The sequence below is a fragment of the Danio rerio genome, chromosome 13 (genome assembly GCF_049306965.1).
Source record: "Danio rerio strain Tuebingen ecotype United States chromosome 13, GRCz12tu, whole genome shotgun sequence".
NCBI lineage: Eukaryota > Metazoa > Chordata > Actinopteri > Cypriniformes > Danionidae > Danio > Danio rerio.
The window spans coordinates 23,368,589-23,394,657 of NC_133188.1; the positions used below are offsets into that span (position 1 = coordinate 23,368,589).

A 26,069-nucleotide genomic window follows, 5' to 3' on the forward strand; every position below is an offset into this window, starting at 1 on the left:
CTCCCAATCAGTTTCCCTTTTTTTTCTTGCATGCCTCATTTTCTCTGTGGACTTTAGACTCGGTCGTGATCCTGGAGTGAAAGCATTTATAAAACGCTTGTATGACTGCAGAGATGGATCAGACCGTCACTTACATTCAGCTCCGCTCAGCAGAATTACATAACCTTCCCAACTGGACCTGTTAAAATGGAAGTTTCCCGTCTGTGACGATTGATCTACTGTATTTACAGTGTACCATGCCCATACAAAAAGATTTTAGGAGCTCATAGGTCCTGATAAACTCTCAGTAAAGTTATTTTTCATTCTTTAATAACCCCTGGGGTTTATAAAATCTTTGAGATGCCTTGACATTGGTGCTTTTTATAAACATAGTAATGGCTAAAGTCTGGTGTATCGAGCACAAGCTCACTCAATTTATATCGGTTTAGTCCTTTTTTGTTTGTTCTTTTTTAGGCTCGTCAAAGCAGGTTGAACCCATTGAGTACAAACTGTGCAACAGTAGTACAACATGTAAGCAGGATGTGTATACCATTTTATATGTTTGCAGAGGTGACGCGGTGGCGCAGTAAGTAGTGCTGTCACCTCACAGAAAGAAGGTCGCTGATTCGAGCCAGTTGGCATTTCTGTGTGGAGTTTGCATGTTCTCTCCGTGTTGGCGTTGGTTTCCTCCATGTGCTCCGGTTACCCCCACAAGTCCAAAGACATGCAGTATAGGTGAATTGGGTAAGACAAATTGTCCATAGTGTATGTATATGTGCGAATGAGTGTGTATGGGTTTCCCAGTGATGGGTTGCGGCTGGAGGAGCATCCATGCGTAAAACACATACTGTATAAGTTTGCGGTTCATTCCGTTATGGCGACCCTAGATTAATAAAAAGAACTGAGCCGAAAAGAAATTGAATGAATGCATATTTTTGCAGAAATTTGTTTGTTTGTTTTTGCTTCATTGTACTACTGGACAGGAAGCAAAGTTGTAGAGGATTGGGAAGGTCAGGATTTAAGCTCAGCCCTGAAGCACAATGCTGCTGTATATCAGCATATTGTTTATGAGGTGACCTATAATAATGTATATGTATGTAAAGTCACTGAAAGTTGCTGAAATAACATACTTAAAAAGTGTTTTAAGAGAACATACTAAATGTGTTCACAAGGCATTGGAATATTGTATATGGTGGATTTTATTTTCAATAGCATAAATACTTGTTATACATACTTAGTTGTACTTAGCTCCAACTTGCCTCAACACATCTGCCTGGATATTTTAAGTATACCTAGTAAGACCTTGATTAGGTTCTTCAGGTGTGTTTGACTAGAGTTGGAGCTAAAACCTGCTGGACAGCGGCCCTCCAGGAACAAGTTTAGTGACCCCTGTGTTAGAGGCACCCAAAGTCATCAAGTCATTTTATTTTATTTCCTATATAGCGACCAGATCAAAACCAAAACCAAAATCATATAATGTCCCTTTCCTATAGAACAGGTTTATACTTATGTTATTTATTTATCCATTCATTTTCTTTCTGGCTTCGTACCTATATTAATCAGGGGTCGCCACATCGGAATGAGCCGCCAACCTATCCAGCATATGTTTTACACAGTGGATGCCCTTCCAGCCACAACCCAACACTAGGAAACACCCATACAGTCTTACATTCACATACACTATGGCCATTTTTAGCTTATTCAATTCACCTGTAGCACAGGACTTTGGACTTGTGGGGGAAACCGAAGCACCCAGAGGAAACCCACTCAAACACAGGGAGAGCATGCAAACTCCACAAAGAAATGACATTTGACCCAGCCCAGGCTCGAACTTGCGACTTTCTTGCTCTGAGGCGATTGTGCTACCCACTACACCACTGTGACGTCATCTGGTTTTTATTTTATGTAAATGACGGCATGTCATTTCTGTCTTTATATGGTTGCACATTTACAATTCTCTGCTCCATGTACATCACGCATGGTGGAATTACACTCAGATGCAAACACCTAAACAAGTGCATTCCCACCAGCAGAAAGCCAGATAATAAGTCACTTAACTCCCATCAAAAATGTGAAAATCTGAAAAAATAAATAAATAAATGCCCAGCCTGAAAAAATATAAATCCTGCTTTTCGGCACGATGCTGCACTTCATGGGCATGCTATGAGTGGCATCATTTCCATCAATGTGTTCAAATACATACTTAGTATTTACTTTCAAACATTTGGTTTCATTTTAATCTAGATTAAACATGTCAAAAAATGGCACTCTGATTTTTTTTTTTTTTGTTTTGTTTATTACATCAGTAAAACAAAACAAAAACAACTCAGTATTACTTGTATAGATATTTGGCAAATGAATGCAAATTAAGTATATTTCCATAATAGTAAATAATGCTAGTGGAAATTACTAAAATGCAAATAATTTATTGCTATAAATATAATGAATTGCAAATCACCCAATATTGTTTTTACAGAGATAGTATTAAATGCTTTGTTTTTAATGAAGGCTGGTTTTGTGCTGGTCAAAGCACAGTGCAGTGCAGTGGGCCTACAAAATTGATTGCTTGAATAAATAAACACATCATATTTCACTTTAAATAATTTTTTACATTTGATCATTTTCAAAAATGATACAGTAGACTATAAGGTTAGTTTTAAAGCTTAAGTTTTTCACAGTGTTTCATTCATTCATTTTTCTTCGGCTTAGTCTCTCTATTTCAGAGTTTGCCACAGCGGAATGAATCACCACACACTCATTCACACACACTCATACACTCATGCCAATTTAGCTCATTCAATTTACCTATAGTGCATGTCTTTGGACTGTGGTGGAAGCCGGAGCACCTGGAAGAAACCCACACCAACATTCAAACTCCACTCAGAAATGCGGGAGTCAAACTAGCAACCTTCTTGCTGTGAGGTGACGGTGATAACCAGTGAGCCACCGTGCCACCCTCAGTGTTTCCTTAATATAAATTACAGATACCAATGCTTATTGAGTTGAAAAACTAAATAAGGAATTAAGCGAAACAGAGAAAAGATACCGTAAAATCAGTCAGCTAAAATTGCAATAATCAGATATGTTTTCTGCAAAATATCTTGTTTTTTCAGAAACATTTATTTGATCATTTTTGTACTCCCAACCAAAGTCCAAACAACTTTAATATTATCTTGAGATTGTTCGAGACGATGCTACACCAGTTTGTTCTTCGGTTTCATTTGAAGTATGTTGATCTATAAATGTGACTTAACTTCTTTGCACTCACAGTCCTTTTACGCCCAATTTTGGTATCTGGAGGGTCTTAGCTTTGCATGTTTCCCTCTGATAGATCAGTAAGCTCATGATTAAGATGAAGGAGTCAATCAAAGTGAATTTCCTCAAGTTTATCATTGATCTCTACACTGATGTTGGTCTCTCCTTCAATTTTGATGACAATGTCACACAGTCCTAATTAGCACTCAGATGCTCAGTCTGAGATGGCATGTACAGATTATAAACAGTCTTTTGTCTGGTCCTAATGTTGCCTAATGTTCTGAAATGTGGATTTTGGTTTGGACCAACAAAAATGCTTTGCAGTATTATTTGTGTATCACATTGTAAAAATGTTGCTCCATTTGAAGGATTCCCTAAAGTCTATATCGTTGACCTTGTTTCTGAGTAATGTTTGAATCTATTTGATGGCTATGACTTTTAACTGAATTTCTTTGGAAGATTAAGTCATAGTAACTATACTTTTAAGTACCCAATAACGTTTTATATATGATTGTGCATATGAAATTAGATTTCTAGATGTTCAAAGCTAACATTTCTATGTGTTTTATCATTCCATATTTTCACTTTAATGTTTTATATATCTACTTCATACAGTTATATATAAGCTAGGTTAAATTCAATAACATTAAATATTATAGAATATTTTTTTCTTCCCAGCCTTAATTCAATAAAGGCAAATTTGATTTATATATTATTATAAGCTGGAAAAATTATTTGCTGTTTCAGGCACAAAATTATATAATTTTTTTCAGCAATACATTAATGCATATTAAGTACAGTTGAATTGTACAATGTTGAATGTTAGAAATGTTACTTGAGTTGAATTCTTTTAAGTTAAGTAAAAATACTTTACAACGTTACTTATTCTATTTTCAAATAAATACGTCATTGGTGGCTATAAGATAACGTTTCTGTGATTAAACTATTGTGTGCAAAAATGAAGATCTTCAGCAGTTGAAAATAGGATAAAAATGATATATACTTTGAAACTATTGTGTAATGAGTTTGTCACATGGAACACAGTAAATGGTCTGTATGAGCTTTTAGTCCATTTTCTGCTAGTTTGCAAAAAACGCTTGAGGAAACAGCCCACAATTATGCTTGTTTAGAGCAATGCAACTTGGTTTGTAGTGTGGCCTTTTTTTGAGACACCTTGCTTTTCTGGTGACAAAAGAGCTTCATTTTCTGTCTGTGCTTAGAAAGTAAACAGGTTTTTCTGTTAAAACCATGCTGGAATGAGTCGGAAATTACACTCTCTTATCGGCCAGAGTTATTGTGCATCATTTTGGAGAAAGCCATTGTGAATGTTTACAATGACCTACTATAGACCTATGCCTGTGTGCTTTTGTCACCAATGCAGAGGGTCCCTGTGCTACCCATTCTGTCAATTTGTGTTCAGACAGGGCCTATTCAAAGATGTGAAAAAAAGTACTTTTGTTCTGTTTTGCATCATTACAGGCAGTGGATAATGGATGCCTTTAAGTGCACACAATCAATTATCATCATATAATTGTATTGCAGTCTACACAGAGATGTTAAAATACCAGCTGCTTCAAGAGAAGTTTTAAAAGGCATTGTTGAACTAAAGATTAGCATTGTGACCACTGAATTTTTAAAGACTTTAACAAGATTAAAAGGAGCAGTTGAATCACAGATAAATTAATTTTATTATATAAATGAAATATTATTTTATGGTAACTAAATTGATGTGAATTTTTCAGTCTGTTATTGTTATTGTGTCTAACCATTTGGGCGCGAATTTATATCAATGTTTTTTATTTTTATCAAACAAAGCCACAATAAAATTAGATATTGTTTGAAATTGTAGCTGAATGAAGCAGTGATTTAAATGATTTAGTGGAATAAAAGATTTAATGACTCACTCCTAGACATCCATTTGTCACAAAGAGTCTAAACAATCCCCAACAGATTGAATGTATCTCACCAAACAAAGACAAGTGGCCTTTTTCTGTATGCACATTAATTTAAAACAGTGGTAATGTTAATGTTAATATTTAATAACTCAGTCTGACTTTTTTTTTTTTTTTTGCTACAACCATCAAAAAATCAAAGCAGCGTACAGTAGGTGCATGTCCAGCAATTATCAAACCAAATGTTTAGAGTAAATTTTAAATAAAAATGTATATATTTCCTCATTGTGTAAGCTGCGTCTTGTGGCTGATGGAAACTAAAGCCCCTTTCACACATACAGACCTTTCCAGAAAATTACCAGCAATTTTCCAGAAAGGTCTTTATGTGTGAACAGGCTATTTTGTGAAAATACCGGAAAGTCCAGAAAGAGGATTTTAACATTACTGGTAATTTGCATTTGTCTACTCCAGCCAGTCAGAACATTCAGACGCATTCACGTCCACACTGTTTATGAAAATAAAAGCCTTTGAATTCTTTTCCAGACACATTTAGCTGCTAGAGGTTAGTCAGAGAACGTTTCTATCTTCCTTCTGAATGCCAAATGTGGAAAAATATTATCAATAAAATTCTTATGATAAACCGCTGTTGGTTTGCCTTCAAGCTCTGCTTCAGTTGCTTGACGCGTGTGTATGTAAAGTAGCCAATGAGCACCAGCACACACACACACACACACACACACACACACACACACACACACACACACACACACACACACACACACAAACACACACACACACACACACACACACAAACACACACACACACACACATACTATGTACATATCGACATGTGAAACTGTTCCTCCATATGTTTTCATCAAAGTTGTTCACAATACTTATCTATCCACAGAATTTGTAATATAGTCAAGTCTGTAAGCATTTAGCTGTGGTTCGCCCTTCTGCCTTAGGATGTCTCTGGGACAAAGCAGTTGCATAAATGCTAAAGCTTTAAATAAATGTGAAGCCATTAACAAATGCCTGGCCTGTTCTATGTTTACAAATACAAGCGGAGGCGTTTAGAGGTCATTTCTGGTTAATTATGTCAGAATTTACCTATATTTTGGAATGGTTTTATGAATGGACTTTTCTGGGAAAAATCTCAAACATTCCTGCCTGTGTGAACAGCGAATTTTTTAACCAACTGGTAAGTGGTTCCGGCATTTTTTTCGGATATTTACCAGTATTGTTGTGTGAAAGGGGCTAAAGAGTCACAGAATGCCATTGTAAAGCATACTGTATATTGTTCTCTTAATATGACTTAATATGAATGTTGGTGCTATTAAGCAGTGTGTTTTTATTATTATTTATTTATTTGTGTTTATAAAACAGTTCATAAACTGAATATGAATTTTTTTATTCATATCTGGAAGATAGTACACTTCCAAATAGTAATGGTGTTTAGGCTATTGTCAAAAACATTATTATGAAATATACATGTAGTTCTCCAAAAAAAAATTTTATGAAGAAATTTTCTCCGAATGTTGGTAACAATCAAAGAAATCCATATATAAACAGAGTAAACTAATCAATTAGTCATCAACAAAAAAATAAAATAAAAATCTTCGCCTTTTATATAAAAAATGAACACATTTTAGTAGTTCAGTACTTTCTCCTTGTGTCATTCCATTGTATCACACATAACTATTTTTTCAGGGTTTTTTTTGTTTTATTTTACTTTAATTAGTTTTTTTTTTTTTTTTTTTAATCGACAGCTCCTTTAGCTATATTATTCATAGGAAAAAAAAAAAAAAAAAAAAAAAAAAAACGATGTGTTCAATACTTATTTTCATTGCTGTGTTCGGGGTGTAAGAGTTCACAAAATGCATTGTTTGGTTCGATACAGCATAGTGATATCATGGTTCAGTACATTTTTAATACAGCAAAAACAAAACAAAAAATTCCTTGATTTTTACAAACAGTTTTATTTATTAAAATATTAAATTTTCTTTAATTTGAACAATTGTGGAACTATACATGCATGCATGCGTGCATGTGTGTGTGTGTGTGTGTGTGTGTGTGTGTGTGTGTGTGTGTGTGTGTGTGTGTGTGTGTGTCTGTGAGTGTGTGTGTGTGTGTGTGTGTGTGTGTGTGTGTGTGTGTGTGTGTGTAATAGATATGTAATAGTTTTAATCTTCTATTGGGTTGTAGTTACATCATTGTATTTTGTATCTAACTGCTCTGATCTCAGTGAGTCAGTATGTGTGCATTATTGGGTAATTGGTTGATTAAAGGTTTGAGTTATTACATGAGTCCAGAAGACATAAATCAGGATAAACCCAGGGGAGGTGTCATTGATTAAACCAGCCTGAGGCGGGGAAGTTTAACCATTACCAAACATCCTTGTGTGGGATGTTCATACAAAGGAATGATACAATTACACTGCTGTACATGAATCCCTCTCAGGAGTATGTTGCATTCTTCCTTATGCACTGTATTCCTTGAGTACAGAGGTGCAAAACATTACAATTCTTGACTATATTCTGACAATTATCACATTGCTTCTTTTGTGAATTGCTGAAAAGAGTATAACCTCAAGTTCAGACGTTGAAGGTGTCACATATACATTTTCATTGGTCAGTTCTGTAAAGCTTACTTAACAAACTACTTTATTTTGTGTCTTTTGTTCTTTCATTCTTTAATTTCTTTCATCTCATATAATGAAATCATTTCAAAGCAAATCAATATTTCACATCCGTCTGTGTATTTGCTAAGTAGCTGTGTAATTAGCTGGATAATGTACAGTACGCCAATCATTATCGCAGATGAAATGTCTTCAGGATGAAAAAGGATGCGTTAACATCAGGTTTATTGTGTGACCAAGCTGTTCGCGCAGTAAATCCTGTATTGTAATTAGGATCATATTGAATTTTTCAAGTCCCTTAAAATCATGCTTACAGTTTAAAACATCTTATTTCATTGACTTTGTTGTAAGGAAGGAATCAGTGTACAGCCTTCAAGATTTATTGTATTTGGCTACTTCAGTGTAATTGTTGGTACTGCTGTAAGCATTGTTGTATTTATATATTTATTAAAATGCATAAGGAGAAATAGAAAGTCCTCTAGTCACAGTTGGTCTCGTAATTACACATAGAATTGGTTCCATATCTCTGGCTTTGTTTGTGTGTTCATGTCATTTTGTTGGTGTTTTGCTTTACATATTGTAAGTCATTCTCATTTAGAAACCTCTTGTGGATATTGTTGCGGACGGGTATGGGTTAGGAAATACAGAATACATATATACATACATACATACATAAGTACATACTTTACATACATACTGACATACAAACATACATACTGTACATAAGTACTTACATCCATACATACATGCATACTGAACATACATACTTACAGTTCATCCTGAAGGTATTCATAGCGCTTTTTTCACAAATTTTTATGTTACAGCCTTATTCCAAAAGGCATTCAAATCATATATTTCCTCAAAAATCAACACACAAAACCCCACACTGACAATGTGAATATATAATTATTATTATTTTTTTTTTAATTGTTGCCAATTTATTTAAAATAAAAGCTGAAAAATCACATGTAGATAAGTATTCATAGCCTTTCCTGTAAAGCTCTAAATTGAGCTCAGATACATTCTATTTCCACTGATCATTCTTGAGAAGCGTCAGCAGCTCAATTGGAGTTCAACTGTGGTAAATTCAGTTGATTGGACATGATTTGAAAAGGAATATGCCTGTCTACAGTACATAAGCGCCCAGGGTTGACAGTGCATGCCAAATCACAAACCAAGCATGAGGACAAAGGAATTGTCTGTAGGCATTCTTCTGTGGAGAGAGAAGAATCGTACAGAAGGACAACCATCTGTGCAGCAATCCACCAATCAGGCTTGTATGGTAAATTGGGCAGACGGAAGCCACTCCCCACCTGGAATTTGCCAAAAAAAGCATCTTAAGGACTCTCAGACCATACAAAACTAAATTCTTTGCTCTGATGAGAGTAAAATTGAACTCTTTGGAGTGAATGCCAAGCGTTTGAAGAGATCCAGGCACCGCTCATCACCAGGGTAACACCATCCTTACAGTGAACCATGGTGGTGGCAGCATCATGCTGTGGGGATGTTTTTCAGCCGCAGGAACTGGAAGACTAGTCAGGGTAGAAGGAAAGAGGCATGCAGCAATGTACAGAGACATCCTGAATAAAAACCTGCTTCAGAGTGGTCTTGACCTCAGACTGGGTCAAAGGTTCATCTTCCAGCAGGACAATAACCCAAAGCACACCCAAAAAATATCATTGGAGTGGTATCACAACAACTCGGTGAATGTCCTTGAGTGGCCCAGTCAGAGCTCAGACCTAAATCTTATTAACAATTTCTGGAAAAAGTCTGAAAATGGCTGTACATTGTTGCTTCCCATCCAACTTGACAGATCTTGAGAGGTACTGCAAAGAGGAATGGGCAAAAATTCCCAAAGACAGGTGTGCCAAGCTTGTAGCATCATATTCAAAAAGACTTGAGGCTGTAATTGCTGCCAAAAGTGCATCAACAAAGTATTGAGCAAAGGCTGTGAATATATATATATATATATATATATATATATATATATATATATATATATATATATATATATATATATATATATATATATATATATATTTTTTTTTTTTTATTTATTTATTTTTTTTTTTAAATTCACATTATCATTATGGGGTATTGTGTGTGGAATTTTGAGGAAATAAATGCATTTAATCTATTTTGGAATAAGGCTTTAACATAAAAATATGTGGAAAAAGCGCTATGAATACTTTGCGGATGCACTGTACATACACACATATACATACATAGATACATAGATACATACATACATACATACATACATACATACATACATACATACATACATACATACATACATACATAAAAAAATCATAACTGCAAGATGTTACTTAAAAAATGATCAAGGATCATAGCTCTTTCTTAAAACTAACAAAGCATATCAGTGCCATACACACATAAATACGTACAAACATACAACAGCATGTGTCCCAGGCGAGCATTGTTTACAACATGTGGAGGGTAATTATGCAGTTTATGGGCCATTTACAAGCCCAGACCAGTGTTGCCACAGTGTCCTTCTCACCTCTTGAAGGACTTGTCAGGGAACATAAACCATCCATGCTCTGCTTTTTTTTTTCCTTTTGACCATGATACACACACACACACACACACACACACACACGCGCACATCCACACACAGCTACGGGTGCTTTAACAATTATCACTGTGACTGTCTTATGAATCAGCTCCTGACATCATGCCACCCTTCACCTAGACTTCCTGTCATAAGCCATATTTCCATTCCCCTGTTTTACTGCACATTTTTGAATTATTACATTAGAAACTCAAAATGTAAAGGGCTCCTATCATGCAAAACCAAACTTTGTAAGCTGTTTGGTCAGACATATGGGTAGTATAGTGTGTACAGTACACAGCCTTATTATAGGGGTGTAAACATATCAAGTCTTTATACTGTGTATATATATATATATATATATATATATATATATATATATATATATATATATATATATATATATATATATATATATATATATATATATCCCATCAATTTTGAGGCCCACCACAATTCCTTCCCCATCCACCAAATTGATTGATAGACACATACAGTATTATCATTTCTCAGTAGGGATGTAACGATTCACCTGAATCTCGATTCGATAAGATTCACAATGCAAATCTCATGATTCAGTCAGGATTTAAAAACAAAATTATTTGAAACAAATTTAAGGTCAAGAGCCTTTTCATTTTTTTTTTCCCTGGATGCTGCACATTTTTTTTTTCTAAAGTATAAATACTTAATTAAATAGCTATTGTAAAAGAAAAAAAAAAAAAAAAAAAAAAAAACAAAGAATAATACAAATTAAGGAAGACTAATGCTGAAGAAAAAAAATAAAAAAAAAACTCTTTCATGGGGAATTTGATGGCTGGTTTGAAGAGGAAAGCCTTTCCTAAACTAGAAAGTAGGGTATACAGAGGTGGTCAATAGGCCCTGTGATCTAGGGAACTGGCTACTGGCAAAAAATACTGATTATTAATTTACTAATTATAAAGTAGACAGAATAGAGAGAGTTGAACAATATTATAAAGGTGAAAAATTAATATTACTTGTATAATTAATTAGTATAAGTATCACTTTGTTACACTTAAGAAGAGGTAATCTTGAGCATTTTTCAATATTCAATAATAATAAGCAAATTATTAAAATATGCATAAACTAATTTGAAAAGCAGAGTGTAAAAATAATCTAACACCTGTTTCTGTAACAGAACAACTTTCTCTTTCTGTCTGAAAAACATCTTCACCCTTTCGCTATGTGATTTGCGTAGCACTCGTCAGAGCAAGTGGAGCTGCTAATCATCTGATCCCAGGGTTTCTTATCAATATTTTTTTTTATTTTTTTTTTTGCTCATAGACGTCTGTGACAGTAGTTATCAATGTGCTGAGGGTTTATGTGCATCTTTTTTTTTTTTTTTTTGTAGTAAGTCTTTTTGCAGTATTTGCCTACAGTTTGTTGTTTTGTCTGGCACTGACGGGCAGGTAAAGCGAGCTTGTGCCTGTTAACACAGCGCCCCCTCTGTTCAAAAATTATTGGGATTCATTCAACATTTCAACCGGTTTGAATTGTCACAGGGCAGCATGGTGGTGCAGTGGGTAGCACAACCTCCTCACACCAAAAAAGTTGCTGGTTCAAGCCCTGTCTGGGTCAGTTGGCGATTCTATGTGTAGTTTGCATGTTCTCCCTGTGTTTGTGTGGGTTTCCTCTGGGTGCTCTGGTTTTCCTTACAAGTTCAAAGACATGCGATCAATTGAGTACACTAAGTTGTCCATAATGTATGTGTGGGAATGAGTGTGTAGAGTATGGATGTTTCGCAGTGATGGGTTGCAGCTGAAAGGGCATCCGCTGCATAAAAACCTGAGCTGGATAAGTTGGTGGTTCATTCCGTTGCGGTGACTCCAGATTAATAAAGGGACTGAGCCGAAAATAAAATAAATTAAAATGAATGACTGAATTGTCACATTTAAATTTGTTTCAACGGACTCACTGTGAACTGTTACATCTCTATTTCTCAATGCATGTTTTTAATAAAAAAGACGCTATATAAAGTAAAATCGCTATATAATTTGCCATGTAATTTAAAATGGCTGGAATCACCATAGCTGCAAAGTGAATTATAAAAATATTCAACATTTTTAAATGTGAAATTTGAAGCATTAAACCAACCTGCACTGTGTGAATTACAGAACATATGTAATATTGCTATTGAACTTGCAATTTAGTTAGTAAAATTAGTATATTTATCATTGTGTGTTTGTGTGTGTGTGTGTGTGTGTGTGTGTGTGTGTGTGTGTGTGTGTGTGTGTGTGTGGTGTAGTTTATGAGAAAATGCATTCTCCTCATTAGTTAAAACAAAGTCATAGTTTGGTATACTGTACTTAAAAGGGTCTTTTGACATGCAAAATTTGCCACAGGTTTTCTGTGAAGATTGGGTTTAGAGGTAGGGTAAGTTTATATAATAAGGTTTTTACAGTATAAAATACATCATGCCTGATACCAAATTCACACTAGCAGCGACGTTGTGCCTCTGGGTGGCAATCTGGTGCAAACACAGGTGTGTGTAGGTCTACAGCGGGAAGAATACAACGGCCTATGAGCGAGTTGAGATTAGAAAACGTGAGCTTCACTAATGCTCCTATTGGCTGTCACTCAAGAAAGTCGATTTTCATTTGCATCAAGTTGAAGGATTCTCAACTTTGTTGCGTCGATTGACAAGCCCATCTGGTCGCCAACAGTCGACACAAGTTGCTCACTCTCCGTTGAAATGAACGGTCGCTTGTCTCTTTACTGCTGCGAGTCGCTCGTAGTGTGAATGAGGCTTTATGCAGTTCTCATAAACCAGTGTGTGTGTGTGTGTGTGCATATTAATATTAACGCACAATAATATACTTATATTTTTATAGCATTCATGTTGCAGCATTTTGCAATTAGCTAATTACAACATTTTATATTATAATTATGAATCAATGCTGTTTAATCATACAGCCCTAAAACCAACATGACAACAAAAATCGCTGTTTCTGCAGATTTTTTTTTATTTTTGGTTAACAGGTTACATTATCAAATTTGAAATGATTTGCTTCATTATAAAATGGAAACACAGCTGTCTTCCATGTAATTGCACACAAGACATAAAATTGTAATTACATGTGTACTGTGTATATTTACGTGGACAACTATAAATAACCAAATACTGTACATGCAATAAACAGAAGCTTTCATATTTTTCAACATTATATTGGATGTAACTACAATGTAAATACAATGTTTTAACATACAGTAGTAATTACAATGTAACAACACAATATTTGCACACGAAAAAAGTTTGTAATTACCTGTGCACTGTGTATATTTACGTATACAACTATAAATAAACAAATACTGCACATGAAATATGCAAAGAAACATTTACAATATATATATATATATATATATATATATATATATATATATATATATATATATATATATATATATATATATATATATATATATATTATCTTGGATGTAACTACAGTATATTTACAATGTAACTACACAGTAATTAAATACAATATGAAAGTTTGCAATTACATATTACATACATGTGCACTGTGTACATTAAAGTATAAACTAAAAATATACACTGTAGATAAAGTATACAAAGACACATTGATAAATGTTATCTGGGATATAATTACAATATAATAGCAATGTAAATAAATTCAATATAATAGTTTGTAGTTACATAACATGTGTATTGTGTTTATTTACATAAATAACTATAAATACACAATTAAAGTGCATGAAATATACAAAGAAACATTTGCGTTTATAAATATTATCTTGCGTGTAAATACAATATATTTACAATGTAATTACAATCTAATGACACATTCATTATACACATGTACAAACGTGTTTATAAATCAAAATTAATGTTTGTAATTACATATTACATGTGCACTGTGCATATTTAAATATTATTTAACTATAAATACAAACTGTACATGAAATCTACAAAGATGTTTGTAAATATTGCATGCAATTACAATGTAATCTAAATGGAATTAGAATGTAACAGCATAGTAATTACTTTCAACATCAAAGTTTGTATAACATATTACGTTAACTGTGTGAGTTTATAACTATAATACATAACTACTGTGCATGAAATATACAAACAAAAACATGTACAATACAAGTATGTAATTACAATGTCATAACAATGTAATAACAATGATGTAATTACATACATTACATGTAATAACAATGTAATTACAACATTATTACAAAGTAATAACATTTAGAGTAAATGTCTGTAGATACATTTGTACTACACAAACTGTACATGAAATATACAAAGAAACATTTAGGTTTATAAAAAATATCTTGGATGTTATTAAAATGTAAACACATTAAATTAACGTAAACGTATTTACAATTTAATGACATAGTAATTAAGTTTGTAAATACATGTGTACTGTGTATATTTACAACTATAAATAAACAAATACTGTACATGCAAAGAACAAAAGAAACATTTACATTTATAAATATTATCTTGAATGTAACTACAATATAATGACATAGTAATTACAATGTGACAACACAGTAATTGCATTTTTTAACACATTACTCAGATGTAAATACTATGTTATAACAATGTATTTACAATGTCACTACATCCAAAATAAAAGTCTGTAATTTTGTGACACTTTTTTCTTTCAATTTGACCTCAGTGGGTAATTTATCACTTGATGTTTATCTAATATGGTTGTTTCCTCTTCCAGAGCTCTCTGCAGGCGAAAAAAAAAGAATTATATATCAGGATTGAAATCATAGTGCTTCTTAATTGTTTATTTAACTTAACACAGTATTTTTTTTTTCTTCCGTGTCTTTCTACAGCAACTAATGCGAGAGCGCCAACAGATGGCCAGCCGTCCGTTTGCCACTGTCACAGTCGCACTCGAGGCTCCAGAGGAAGAGGAGGAGCTTCTGCAGGGCCAGGCAGATGTGAGTAAACGTGTTAGTTTAAGTTTACATGTAACACAATTAACACTCTTAACATAATAATACCAACACCTAATATTAAATTTAAAATATATATATATATATTTTACAAAATTGCAAATATATAATAATAATAATAATAATAACACTGACACTGACTCTTTTTTTTTAAACTGTATTCACCTGCAATGCCTTCCCATAAACTACTTTACTTTTAATAGTGTTTAATTTGCTTCATATGAGTGCTACTGCTACTTGCTACTGTTTTCATTTTACCGTATTTGGCTAGACAGAGGCATCTTGATTTAACATCAACTGAATTGATTTTACTTATTTTAATGATACATAGTGAGATTTCATCTAATCTGCTTTGTTAGAGCATCTCTCACTTATTTTCAAAGATTCAGGCTTTTTTCAATCACTGTTTAAATGCCATCTGCAATCACTGACCTCTTAAAAAAGTCAAACACATGTCTAGTTGTCTGTTATTTATTGAACAGTTTCTGTGTCTTGTTCTACGTACATCTGTCTGATTGGGTTGTGAAAGTAGATTGTGTTGGAAAGAGCTGAGGGAAACATATGCATGGAAATCTGGATGTGTTTTTAAAATACACCCAAGACTTTTTATATAGCTGTGGCATGATTTGAATCGTACCAGATAACTGCTAATTGCTGGAAGAGCAGATTAAGTGTTAAGAGTGTGCTAGACCTGCTGTGCTTAATATCTGGACTGAAAAGTGTGAGAAGCACTCAATGACTGAGCCATCTTCAATGTTACACCTAGAACTCTTCAGGTGTAAAACAACATCTGCTGCACTACACCAACTGTTCCTCTCATATAATTTTAAAATTAAATCAAAATGGTTAAAGTGTATTAAAGAGATCTACACACACACACACACACACACACACACAAATCCTGTTAATTTACTCACCCACAGGTTATCCAAGATGTAGGTGACTTTTTTCTATTAAAGAAGAATTTGAGCTGAATCCATGGTTCCTGGAGATTTTTATAAAGATAGTGAATGGTTGTAGGTTTTTTTAGATTAAAAATACACACAAATCCAAATTAAATGCCATTATTCTAGGCAAAGCAAAACATCCGGTCCGTGTGGGAAATAAAACATTATTTACAGTATTAATAACTTTAATTCACGGCCTGGTAAAACAGTCTCTGCATGTAGCTCTATTGTATTCTCCGTTAATTAACCATAAATATTATCATTTGCTAGTATGTATGGGTATTTAAATGTCTGAAACCTAAAATAAACATTATTTGTTTGTTTGCATATTTTGTTTGAAACTCTTGATACATTGTTATTTGACAAGCGTCGCATGCCTCTTTCTGAATAGCCATTTTTGGTTACCCATAGAAGCATTCATTAAAAAAAGAAAAAAATGTTTAAATATACTACTGTGCCATCAGGAGGACGCTTCAGCTTCACAGACTACCACTGACAAGCCAGAGTGAGAAACACAAGCAAGATGGCAATAACAATTATTTTACACATGCTCTTACAATGTGTTGTACTCACAAGAAAATAGAATAAGAATGTTTACTCTATTCATCTCCCATTTAAACAAACACTTACTTTCATATAGCTTAGGAGACGTTGATGAATTAACGTGTTGTAAATCCAACAGCTCTAATCCCCTCTGCAGTAAATGGGACTGTAATTTGTCATAAACAAGATGCATCTCTATGGAAATAGAAAAAGTGATATCTTCAAAATAACTCGGGAAAGGGGGTTCAACCCAGCACTGCCTCTTGACTTTACTTAGGTGGGCCGCCCAGATATATTAACGGCCCCCAAGTGTATTTAGTGACACATTTTTATTTTTATTTTACTATTATAAACATCCTAGGGCTGCACAGTGGCACAGTGGGTTATACGATCGCCTCACAGAAAGACGTTCGCTGGTTCAAACCTCGGCTGGGTCAGATGGCATTTCTTTGTGGAGTTTGCATGTTCTCCCAGTGTTTGCTTGGGTTTCCTTTGGGTGCTCCAGTTTCACCCACAAGTTAAAAGACATGTGGTATAGGTGAATTGGGTAAGCTAAATGGTCCGTAGTGTATGTGTGTGATTGAGTGTGTATGGGTGTTTCCCAGTGATATATTTTGTATCTGCCCAAAATAAGCAAATTTTCGCGATAATCTTCTCCCGTTTACCCGTTTAGTTCTGTTTGTGCGAAACCTGTCAGCTCTTCAGTCTTACTGGCTTTGCAGACCCACATAGACGTGCCTTTGTGGGACTTAAAATGTTTGTCCGACCCGGGTTTCTAATTCTCTTAAAATGTCTGGGATTTAACTTTTGCTTTCACTTCTTAAAAGGTTAGTCTGTTTTTGCAGTATTTTTTTTTTTTTTATTAAATACTACTTTCTGCTTGCTTCACAGCTGACAGCATGCACAGCCACAAGAGAAAAAGTAAAAAATAGATTTTCTAATCTAAACAATTCAGAAAAACTGTACTATATGCTCGGAGTGTCAGGATCGTGGGTGGGGAAAAGAAGTGAGGACCCAAGTGCAGGGAAAGATGGTATTTATTTAGAATAAAATAAAATAAAAAGCAAAACAAACCACCTTGAGGGGGAAAACACTTACAAAACAAATAAACAAACAAAACAAACTAGACTGGGCAGGCTGGCAAGGATCAGGACTGGAACACTCAGGACTGGAACAAGGCAACATACAACAGGACAAGACAACATACGATGACGAACTGGCACAGGACAGCAGACATGAGGAGAATATAAGCAGAAGTAAACTAACACACAGGTGAACAAACAGGTGTTAACAAACAGGTGAATCTAATAAACTAATAATGGGTTAACAAGGGGGGAGGGACTAGACAATAGATGGGAGAGCACATGACACAAAGAGACAACACAAGCCATGCGTTCACATAAAACAAGACTAGATTATGCAGCCAATGAGAGAACTCATTAACCGCAGGTTCATATGACAACACAAGCGTACGGTGCCTGTAAACATGAACCATATGCTAAACACAACACCAACAGAAGACTGAATGCAAGACACGAGTACACGATGAATGAAAACACTCACCATGCACTCATGGTCTGCTCACACCCACAACGGCCCGCACACAGAGACACACACAATGACAGAAAACAAGTGCTCGACCCCAAAAAAATCAACCCGAGCACAACATGACAAAACAGAGCTAGTGTCCGGACCCTGACACAGAGAGGATGAAATGACTGGTCTAAACTGGCTGCAAAATATATATAGACCATTAGTTGTTAATCAACGCATTTGCCCTATTTAAATAATCTACAAGTTTTAATCTTGTAATTATGATTTTTTTTTTTGAAAAATTGTCTGTTTTTATTCATTTTATGTGATTTATTTCTCATTTGCTGATTATTATATTCATTTGATAATGTTAATATATTACATAGGCTATTTTATATACAGTACATATCTAAAATTACATATATTTCAACAGTTTTTTTTTTTAACCCATTGAAAAGAAACAGTGTAAAACAGTGTCATAATAAATACAATTATTGTTAAAATTAAATTATGTTTTGTTTGTTGTATATAGTTAACTATTTATGTGGGATGTGTAAATGGTGCGTTTTAATCCGGCTACTACTGCAAGTATATTTCAAACATGTGGGAAGCACTGATATTTTGATCTAAGGGTTGATCAGTCACATCATTAATTATCTAACTACGTATTTAACAAATTAAATAACTTAAATGTCACCAGCAGCAAAAATAATACAATAAAATTAATAAACAAATACATTCAAATACATTCAAATTCAAATACAGTCTTTAATCCATTCAGCTCTCTTGAGTTGCTGCCACCTTTTAAAAGAGATGCAGATATTTGCTCTCATTTTAGCACCGATTCTCTCACTTTGCCTTTTTGACTGCAAGCTCTCTGCAGTTTAAGCTTTCCTGATTTTGACAACAGATGATTCTTCAGATGTCAACAATGATTGCCCTTTTGGCCTGTCTAGAATTAAAAGCACATTTCAAGGAGAATTGAAACAATAAAGCTTTGTGTTTTTGTAAATTAAAGAAAACACACAGTGTCACTTTCTGGACTGTGTTTACATTTTTTATCAACTAAGCTGAGCCTTGATTCAAAGCATTCAAAAAGAATGATTTTAAATGTTAACTATATTGAGTCTTAAATTGAAAGATAAATTATTTATGGATGTCATGTAAGTGTTCCACAATAGGATCTAATGCAATGAGCGAAATAAAAAGCAGGTAAATCACTGGCTGCCATTTGTTGGATAAGCCATTGTGGCACATGTGATTGCAGCAGCCTCTATGACCTTTACTGCATTATAAAACAACAGGAGAGTCATTAGCATAAATCTTCACATCAGCGTCCATATAACATCCATACAACATAATAAAGCTGATGAACCACAGCCCAGAGCACCTGCACTACGCCAAAGCATATCTTGCCTTACGTGTTGTGCTGATCAGTAGCGGCCCAGGGTTTTTATAATGCTGTGAGAAATAGATCAATTTCATATGCAGGGCTTTAATGTGCTGTATTTACCTCCTGTGGGCGTTGTGGAGATAAAGACTATTTATGACACTTATGGGCTGTCGGGCTAGAGGAAGACCATTATTATTCAGATGCATGCACAAACTCACGTACATATTCATGGACATGACGGCATTAAAGGTGTGTGTTTTTTATGTTTTAGAAATATGTTTATGCACATCAAAGCTACATGCATGCATTTGTTTATCAGTGTGTGCTAAATCTGTTTGTATATATTTTAAAGGGCACCTATTTTACCCTTTTTTTAAGATTTAAGTCTTTTGTGTCTCCAGAATGTGTCTGTAAAGTTTCAGCTCAAAACACCATCAGATTATTTATTACACCTTTTAGAATATTGAAATATTCTGCTTTTAACACATTGCAGCTGTTTTTGTTGCCTGTGCCTTTGATGCTGGTTAATGCCCCGCCCACCATTCCCATGTGCCTGTCAGAGTATGCCTTAATCTCCACCTCGACTGCATCAGATAAACAGCACAATAACAGACATGAAGAAAGCAGATCTTGCGTAAATATAAGAACTTTACCAATTATAATTGTATGCATATGTTGTGGAGTTAATTCAAGCCTTTCTGCAATGATGAGTCACACACAATGTTGTTACAAAGTTTATGCAAACACACACAGCCTGCACATTTAACTTTGCACTGTTTTTGCATGGCAAATGTGATAGGATACACATTAACATACACTGTTGTATGGATATCTGTTAAGTTATTAAATAAACCTCATATAACATCCACAAATTGGGATTAAATCGTGTTCTTTTATAATTGTTCTGACACGCAGCTGTGGTGATGAAGTAAAGATGGTAAAATTGCTGTAATTCATTACAAACATGCACTGTTTCAAAAACTTTTTAAACTTGTGAAACTCATTCTTGATCACATTTGATGATCACAGCGAGCTGAACAGATCTTTATATCCCATTTGCTTTACGCATGTCCTGTCTTGTTGATATGATTAAACATGTTACTATGGAGACATTATTTAAGCATCTATATAAAGACCAAAGTTTGTTCTATCCAATGATTCCTAATTTGTGTTTGTAGCTTACTGGGGCCAAGAACTGTTAGTATTTAAAGTTAGATAGGTGTAAATTCCCAAAAGTGAATGCTGGCTAACAGGTTAATAAACAGCTGCCAATTAATTGACCCTTTGCTAAGTCACACCCGAAAACGGGTAGACACCAATCGTGGCTTAGCAACCGTAGCTACACGCAGGAGGTCTGTCAAGCTTTCGAGCGAGGTAAACAAGCCAAAGCGTTGTGCATATGGATTGTATAAATCTGATACCGGTATCCTAAAAGTTTGGATGCTGTGGTGAAATTTTTAAACCCAAGAGGAGAAAAGCCAGCGTAGATCAACTCTGTGAAGGGCGCTAAAAGAGTGGAGTTAAGTTGTTTTTGTTTTCGATATCCCCAACACATTTAGAGATAGATGGCAATAACTCACACAACTCTCACCCTACAAAAATACAAAGCACGTTATGTGTCCCAAGCTGTCTTTTTCTTTTTCGCTTGTTATCATGAGCAATGCTCTGTATAAGTCCTCACAATAGTAGTCATACAAATAGCAATCATATATCCATCTGTTTCAAGCTACGGACATTTGAAATTACATATCAACAGAACAATGCAGAGACGTGATCACAATCTGAGCACTTGCGATCAATATACTTCACCCGCAGCTATTTTTCAGTAATTTATATCCCTCATGCCTATGTCAGAGCTACAATCTACAAGCTTCTTTCTATGAATGAATTATGTTGAAGCACTGTCCATGGGTGTTTACTCATCGGTTAGTAACGCTGTTATTCATTGCACAACAATGAATCTATCCAGCTTTTTGGCTAAAAAAAGGAAATCACAGATTAATTTGTTATTATTAGATTATTGTAAAATTTCACCTCTCATGCTGTGAAGGAACTAAGCTATTGAATGGTCAACGTATGAGGCGGCTAGGCTAACCTAGCTTCAATTTTGATTATGTTGTATTCTAATCGGTTGCCTCGTATGTTGTGAATACCCCTGTAATGCATACTGCAGTCTTTTTTTTTTTTTTTTTTTTTTTGTCTGGCTTTCTCGGATATTTCACCTGTTTGCCAAAAATGACTAATTATATACCTGGGAATGTCTGACACCGGCGCATACATATTGCAATAGAGGTGCCAGGCACAAAAGCTTGACAGGTGTAACAACAGTAACTCTGGAGGGCGGGGCTTAGCAAAGGGTCAGTTTAGTGGCCGGACAACTACATCCTTATTTCACGTTGTCGTTGGCCTCAAAATGGGAGGGATTTGGATGCTATTTTAAATGCCAGAAATTTTAACAAAAGAGATTAATTGTCTTTACATCACCCCAAAATGACAGTGGACACTCTATACCTAAACACAGTTCTGTACAAACAGTTTACAAAAAAAGAATTTTCATCATAGGTGCCCTTTAAAATATCGTTTTTTCCTGTTCTTAGAAAACTGTTAGTAGAACAATGGGTAGTACTTTTCATGGTTCTTTGATTTAAAAAAGGAATAAAATAAAATTAATAAAAAAAATTGGGATGCAATCAAAGACTGCATTTAAATTTTAAACTCATATAAACAAAATATCAAAAAACATAAGCAGTGAATCTGCTTCAGCATTAGTCTGTCCTCTGCGATAGCTTGTCTGTCTCTATAGGCATCAGTTACAGTCTGTACTCAGGCCAAATGTGCTGTTGATGTGAGGAAGCTGAGAGTGGTGGGAGCGATCAGAGAGATGACAGCAGTCGACCCAAACATCTGTTCACTGAGCTGTCTGTCTGTGTGTCTCTGGACTGCTCTTATCTAAACAATCTCAGCTGTTCAAATACAGAGCGGCATCACTGGCAGGACTCACAAGCCAAAAATGATCCACTTGTTCCCTTTCTTCTCTCTATTTCTGTTTGTCAGGTCTCTCTCATCAGTAGACAGGCGCTCTCACTTTTTTTCCCCACAGACCCAACTTTGGTTGTCAGTTCATGCAGACCACTGAGCAATCATAGATGGCTGCCAGTGAAACCCAAACAAGGTCATATTTGTTGTATCCCATGATCTGTTGAAATTCTTGCTTCTGATTAGCTGGAAGGTGTGCAGTAAAATTGTTTAATGCACAAGTAGTTCCAGTCAGTTTTGATCAAAGTTCAAAATGAATTAGCTTCCCAGAAAAATTAGTGGTAACCTTAGCAACTGTTGCCGGAGCCTTTATTCCTCTGTGTAATCTTGAGGACAGCAACATGTGCTGCACCGGGGAGCCGATGGGGTTTAACAAGCTCTCGAATATGCTCGGAAATATTTGCAAAGAGGTAGCTAACACGCCACTATGAGCGATTAGATATGCTGTGTCATTTACATGCACACATTCTCTTTCTCTTGACATGTAGCAAATTAGCTCAAAGTGAATTGAAAATTTATTTAAAGGAGGCTTCAAATGAATCGATTCTTTATATCTGAACAAATGAATCGTCCAACGATTGTTTGAACAGACAGTTTACTTCAATTATGGCTATTGTTATTAAAATAAAAAAACCCATTTATGTTTTAACAGGGTAACAGGATCAAAGTTTAAGACATTCGATTCATAAACATGCACAGGCACCTTGCTTTCTACAAAATTAAACTTTATTAACTAATCTAACAGAAACTAACTAACACAAAAACACATACATACAGTTGTAGAGACAGATCAATTTAACCCTTCTATGGTTCTTTAGGGTAAGATTTAGTTTACACCAGTTCAGTGGTAATCTGGAGATGTTACTTGCATTCCCTTTGTGAGGTGAAGAACTCTATTGAGTTAATGTTCCCATGTGGTTAGCTGGTGGTTGGCTCTTTGTCCGGTGAGGATTGGAGTGAGGTGGAATCTGTCGTTTCAAGTTTTTGAGGAGGCAAAAGGACTAGTTGTGTTGACTTCTGGTTTCATGGCATACTAAACTTAACTAGACTATTAACAGAAAAGAAAGAAAGGTATCAGAGATTGGAATGTCTGAGCTATGTGGTTAATTCATTTTTGCCAGGGTCCATGCCTGCTCCCTGGAGTTCTCTGGGTGTTCTCTGGCATTCTTTTGGGGTTTTCTTGGGCCAGCATTAGGGTGGTTACACACTTGGTTCAATTGCCTGAAACGTGCCCAGGTTCGATTGCCCCCCTTGCCACCTTCTCGGTTGGTTTGCGTTCACACTGTTTTTTTGTTGTTTTTCTTCTGAACTCTGGTACACTTGCGACATCAAGCTGCTATTTTGTGTACGGCTGTTGCTAGGTGATGGACATGATAGTGTGGCAGGAGGGAAGAGTAGGGATTAACAATTTATCCACAAAGCAAATCCGACTACGCCACCTGAGAGGTTTTCTCCCAGGAAATAGAAATTGGCTTAAACCTTACTCTTAGGCCACACAGGTTCAGTTCTCATATGGATAGGCAAGAGACGTGGGTATAGTATAAAAGTACAAAATTTATTTTCAGAATTTGTGGCAGATTAAAATGGTCACATTACATTCTCTGAACATTTTGCCAGCACCCCCCTCCACACAACTGCAGTAAAATAAAAAAAAAGAAAACAAATTTATAGAAGACAACAACAACGTTATTACAAAGTAAATATGAAAATGAAATTAACCGGGGAAATAAATTGAATAAACTAACTTACAGGGCTGAGGTCACACATGGGGGGGAATCACCAGTGCTCCGTTGTGTTCAAAAAGCACACTTCCACACACACACACACACACACACACACACACACACACCACACACCACACTAGATCCACACACTCCACACTTCCCAAACCGTCCACAGCAAAAATGTCAAGTGCAGTGACACCACCACCACCTCAAGATCCTGCACCCCTGGGACCTCAGTTCCTGCAAGGAAAATCAAAATCAATATACGAGATAAATTATACAAGAGTAAAACAAACAACAAACCAAACACAAGAAAAGAAAAACCAAATACAGCTTCTGTAGTTTCGCTATAGAAAAGCAAGATTCACACAGAACACAACTCACTCTTTTGCACACCGAATCACACGACCAAACAGAACAAAAATCACAAATTATATAACAGTAGCAATAGGAGATAGTAGTAGCAGGTCGTAGTAACAACAGCAGTAAATAGAGCAGGTAACAGTTAGTCGTAGCAGTTAGCAGTAACTGCAACAGTAAAGTAGCAGCAAGCAGATAGTAGTAGCGGATAGCAGTAGCAGCTAGTAGTAACTGCAACAGTAAATGTAGCAGCAGCAGATAGTAGTAGCGGGTAGCAGTAGCAGCTAGTAGTAACTGCAGCAGTGAATGTAGCAGCAGCAGATAGTAGAAGCAGGCAGCAGTAGTAAAACAACAGGAGTAGTTCCTTCCACTAGAGATCTCAGGATAGCAGAATCTTTCAAACACAACCGGGGTAATGTTACAGATGCTAGATCTTTATTTATAATCGCCCAGGACAGAGAGGGAGAATCCTACAAGAGATATGCACATGCAAAACGGTTACTGTTTGCAAAATCACACGCTAGCATTCCCCTTTAATCTCTACATAAGAAACTTACCAAGCCGGGAGTAGTACACTCATGTATTACGAATTAGTCATCTCCATTTATGCTACAAGCGAGCTGAATGGGTGGCAGTCATTAACTCCATGGCAACCGACAGGAAAACCAACGAAAAACCAGGCTAAAAATGAAACCACGATGATTAATCCAAACGTTAATCGAAAGAGAGAGAGAGAGAGAGACACACACACACACACACAACCGCTAACATACCTGAAACAGATGTCAACAAACGCGGAACAAGAAAGGCGGGGCTGGAGGTGACACATCACCTAACACAGCCAACCGGCTCTAAAATAGGCAGCACTGGCCCCTGATTGGTTGTTATCAACATCAATCACTACCACTTATCCTATACACGGTCACAATCCACCCCAGGCTTCTGCACCGTCGCCCCGATGGTGAACTGAAAGAAAATGACAAGAAAAGATGTCTCCTAAACCCTTTAACTCCAAGGACGGAACCATACCTCAGCTGCACTACCAACTATACTCGAAACTGTACCTACACCAAGTGACCGTGGCAGATGATGTACATTAGAATGCTGTCCGGCCGTACTCCTTCCAGTCCTACGCACGGCACTCTCACCCCTCACCACCGGGCCTAATGGAGGGTTCATTACAGGCGGTAATTCAGCTGCCATCTCTGTATTGCCTCCTTCTCCTTCAGAGCCA

The 26,069-nt window shown here is 35.6% G+C and overlaps 2 protein-coding genes across 5 annotated transcripts in view; one reads left to right on the forward strand and one right to left on the reverse strand.

The window, feature by feature from the left end:
* Positions 1-26,069, forward strand: part of atrnl1a (attractin-like 1a) — a 473,626-nt gene that overhangs the window by 367,354 nt on the left and 80,203 nt on the right. For all 3 annotated transcript variants that reach the window (XM_073920776.1, XM_073920775.1, XM_073920777.1), the window contains exon 28: positions 15,177-15,284. In XM_073920776.1, the coding sequence (XP_073776877.1) occupies positions 15,177-15,284 (108 nt within the window). The remainder of the gene's footprint in view (positions 1-15,176; positions 15,285-26,069) is intronic.
* gfra1a (gdnf family receptor alpha 1a) overlaps positions 1-26,069 on the reverse strand; it is a 293,308-nt gene that overhangs the window by 10,917 nt on the left and 256,322 nt on the right. The gene's annotated exons all lie outside the window — the stretch shown is intronic.